Source organism: Lycium ferocissimum, chromosome 4 (genome assembly GCF_029784015.1).
Source record: "Lycium ferocissimum isolate CSIRO_LF1 chromosome 4, AGI_CSIRO_Lferr_CH_V1, whole genome shotgun sequence".
Lineage (NCBI taxonomy): Eukaryota > Viridiplantae > Streptophyta > Magnoliopsida > Solanales > Solanaceae > Lycium > Lycium ferocissimum.
This window is the reverse complement of record NC_081345.1, coordinates 2,160,684-2,164,678: the sequence shown is the minus strand read 5'-3', so window position 1 is coordinate 2,164,678 and position 3,995 is coordinate 2,160,684. Positions and strand designations below refer to the sequence as shown.

At 39.5% G+C, this 3,995-nt stretch overlaps 1 protein-coding gene across 1 annotated transcript; it reads left to right on the top strand.

The window, feature by feature from the left end:
* Positions 1-1,992: 1,992 nt before the first annotated feature.
* On the top strand, positions 1,993-2,946 carry LOC132053668 (uncharacterized). The gene has a single exon (XM_059445780.1). It carries the CDS (start codon positions 1,993-1,995, stop codon positions 2,944-2,946), a length of 954 nt encoding a protein of 317 aa, XP_059301763.1.
* Positions 2,947-3,995: the final 1,049 nt, after the last annotated feature.

The window sequence follows — 3,995 nt, the reverse complement described above, 5'->3', positions numbered from 1 at the left end:
AATTTTTTGACCGGATTTCATTCTTGTAGCACGGAAATTACTTCATAACTCATTCCATTGTTTTGCTTTCTTCTTCTTCTTCTTCGTCCGCCATTGTTGCTCAAGAAAGAAAAAAGCTCGTGACCACCCGATTTTGCAATTTTTTGACCGAATTTTGTTGGTGTAGCACTGGCAATTACTTCATAAGTGTTTTCCGCTCATTTGGTAAGTACAACAACGTTGTTTTATTTCAATTTTTCACCTGGGTATAAATCTACTGATTTTTCAACAACTTACGATGTTGTTGTAGTTGTTGCAACATATAATATGGTTGTTGCAACTTCTACAACAGATTATGAAGTTGTTGTAATTGTTAAATAAATAACCTCCAACAATCGAGTGAGTTGTTGCAACGGGTATTCCACTTGTTGCAACAACTCAACGATGTAGTCGACTTCGATTTTGTCCAAAACTTATAGCCGCTTCTCAACTCGATTATTGACTTGTTGCAAGTTGTATAGTTGTTGCAACGGTATACCACTTGTTGCAACAACTCAACTATATGTTGGAGTCGCTTCGATTTTGTGCGAAACAGAACCCAAAAGCGAAGCTTAAATTATTGACTTCTTGCAACAAGTTGTATAGTTGTTGCAACGGGTGTTCCACTTGTTGCAACAACTCAACGATCTGTTGGAGTCAGCTTCAGTTTTTGTACGAAACGAACCCAAAAAACTGAAGCCGCTTCCAACAAATTATTGACTTGTTTGCAACAAGTTGTATAGTTGTTGCAACAGGTGTTCCACTTGTTGCAACAACTCAACTATCTGTTGGAGTCGGCTTGATTTTTGTCCGAAACTCGAGAACCCAAAAAATCAAGTCGCTTCCAACAGTTATTGACTTTTGCAACAATTTGTATAGTTGTTGCAACAGGTGTTCCACTTGTTGCAACAACTCAACTATCTGTTGGAGTCAGCTTCAGTTTTTGTCTGAAACAGAACCCAAAAAACTGAAGCTGCTTCCAACAGATTATTGACTTGCTTTACTGCAACAAGTTGTATAGTTGTTGCAACGGGTGTTCCACTTGTTGCAACAACTCAACTATCTGTTGAGTCGGCTTCGATTTTTGTGCAAACGCGAACCCAAAAAGCTGAAGCTTTCCAACAAATTATTGACTTCTTGCAACAAGTTGTATAGTTGTTGCACAAGGTGTTCCACTTGTTGCAACAACTCAACTATATCTGTTGGAGTCGGCTTCAATTTTTGTTTGAAACGAAACCCAAAAAGCTCAAGCGACTCCAACATTAGTGACTTGTTGCAACAATTTTATTACTTGTTGCAACAAGTAGTCCACTTGTTCCAACAAGTCAATAATGCTGTTGGAACAAGCTACTTTGTACTTGTTTCATTTTGTTATAGATTGATATGTACTCTCATGACCAATTTTTTGTTAAAAAAAAATATCTTCGGTACCTCGAACACCACTAATGGGGGACTCGATAACAATAGGGGTTGATTGCCATGGTGAATGGATCGAGAAGAACAATCGATATATTTGGCGATGGAAGGGTAGTGACACATTAGAGACGATAGCGATGGCTTGTCCAAAGAGATGTTATGTTCGATGATTTTGTGAACCTAATCATCACCTATTGCGAATTAACTTGTGAACCAAAAGATCTTGCCATCACTTACATGCACAGCTTTTTTGAAAATCAGAGGGTCTTGCCATTTAAGATAACTGATCAGGTTCGTTTGCGTGCTTATTTGAATGATGTAGCTAGGCCCATTTTAAGGGTATACGTTGTTGGAAGCCCGATAGAGAACCACAATTTATCTCAAGACCAACAAGATGTGTTAAATGATGAATTAGATGGGGTGGATGTGCATATCCCAGATAATGGAAGTGGGGCTGACCCGATTCCTATACCCGAAGTTGCGAGCAATACATTGGGCACTACACAATCAATACAATCTAGCCATGTTCAAGATGATGAAACAGGTTTTTATAAAGGAATGTCATTCAAGAACAAGGAAGAACTAGCCACTTGGTTGAAACTTGCTTGCTTGAAGAAAGATTTTAGAATCAAGAAGGTGATTAATTCGCGTACTGTGTATTGCTTCAGATGTGTACATCCGGAGTGCAAGTGGTGGCTTAGGGCTGTGAAGCTTTTAAGTTCTGACAGATTTTGTATCAGAACTTACATAAAGCATCACACATGTGGTTCTGAGCACATTACGAGCCATAATCCACACGCTACTGCGAAAGTCATTGGTGAATACTTCAAAGATAAGTTTCCTTACGGTAAAGGCCCATCTACAAAAGATATGAGTCAATCAATCCGTACAGATTTGGGTTGTAAGGTAAGTTATTGGAAGGTCTGGAAGGGCATGGAGATTGCAAAGGCTTTGACAAGGGGGACACATGAGCACGGGTATGCAGTGCTTGATGCGTACCGTTATATGCTTCGTTCTGCAAATCCAGGAAGTAAGACGGCATTGAAAGTTGATGAAAATGGGAAGTTCAAGTACTTTTTTGTAGCCTATAAGGCTTGGATGCTTGGTTTTGCGCAAATGAAAAAAGTCATAGGCATCGATGGGACATTCTTGAGGAGCAAGTACGAAGGAGTGTTGTTGTCAGCAGTTGCACAAGATGCGGAGAATCATATTTTTCCAGTGGCATTTTGTGTGGTGGACAAGGAGTGTGATGCTTCGTACAAATATTTTTTTGAACAAATGAGAAGCTATATAGAGGATACCCCTGAGTTGTGCATAATTTCTGATAGACATCCAAGTATCAAAAAGGCGGTTTCAATTGTCTTCCCTACATGTCATTATGGTTTTTGCATGAGGCACCTAGGGGAAAATCTGAGAACCACCTTTCACAATGGGGCGGTCGTATCTCAATTTTATAAAGCTGCAAAAGCGTACAATATTGATGTCTTCAATGACCATTTCAATCAAATGTAGAGATTTGGTTCTGGGGCCGCCGAACATCTTGAACGTCTTTGGATTCCACGGATGGAGCGGGGCATTACGCCGGAAATAGGTATTTTCACATTTCGTTTCCAACAAGTAACGTATCTGCTTTGCCAACTAATAGGTAACTTGTTGCGGCGGATATTGTACTTGTTGTGATTTTTGACACGGTGAGCCTCGACCACATGTTCTAACACTAATATGTTTGTTTTGTCGGTATGATTTTATGACGACAAACGGCTAGCCGAGTCGATAAACTCAATGTTCAATGTTGAAAGAGAATTTCCCATTCTTTTGCTCTATTTGATTCCATAAACGGGAGGTTTGCGAGAAATTTCATGAGAGGCGTATGGAGTTCATCGACTCACCAACCATCTTTGTTCCCTTAATGGAAAAAAAAATATCAAAATTTATCAACTTGGGTAATAAGTTATTGGCCCATCAAATTGCTAACTACAAGTTCGGCGTCATCGGCCACGGTTCGGTTGCAACGGTCGATCGCAAAGAAGATCTTGTACTTGTAGAGTTTTTGACACAGGACAAAATACCTTGCCCACATGCTATGGCGCGCTTCGAGTCCAATATGGTGAAGATTTTGGAAGGCGGATTTATGACTACTCATCTCCATATTATAGGGTGGAGAATTACATAATTGCATACCGTGAGGAAATGAATCTGTGCCTTCTGAAGAATCTTGGGAAGTTCCTATGGAGATTTTAGAGAGAGAAATACCTCCTCCACATGTTGATCCGAGCAAACCGGGAAGAAGACGGACAAAGAGGAGGCGTGGAATCGGGGAATCACTTGCAACGAGGAAAAACAAATGCTCCATATGTAAAACAACTGGCCATAAAAAAACTACATGCCCGAACCGAATTGTTCCCTAGTTGTTAAATTTGCAATGTCTTGTAATAATAATTACTATTTTTTGTGTTTGTGAAATTAGACTTTATGACATTTTTATGTCGTTTCTGTTAGTAAAATTGGTTTAAATGATATGTTGATCTTGCTCAAATCACCAATGTATGTTACGTGGTTTT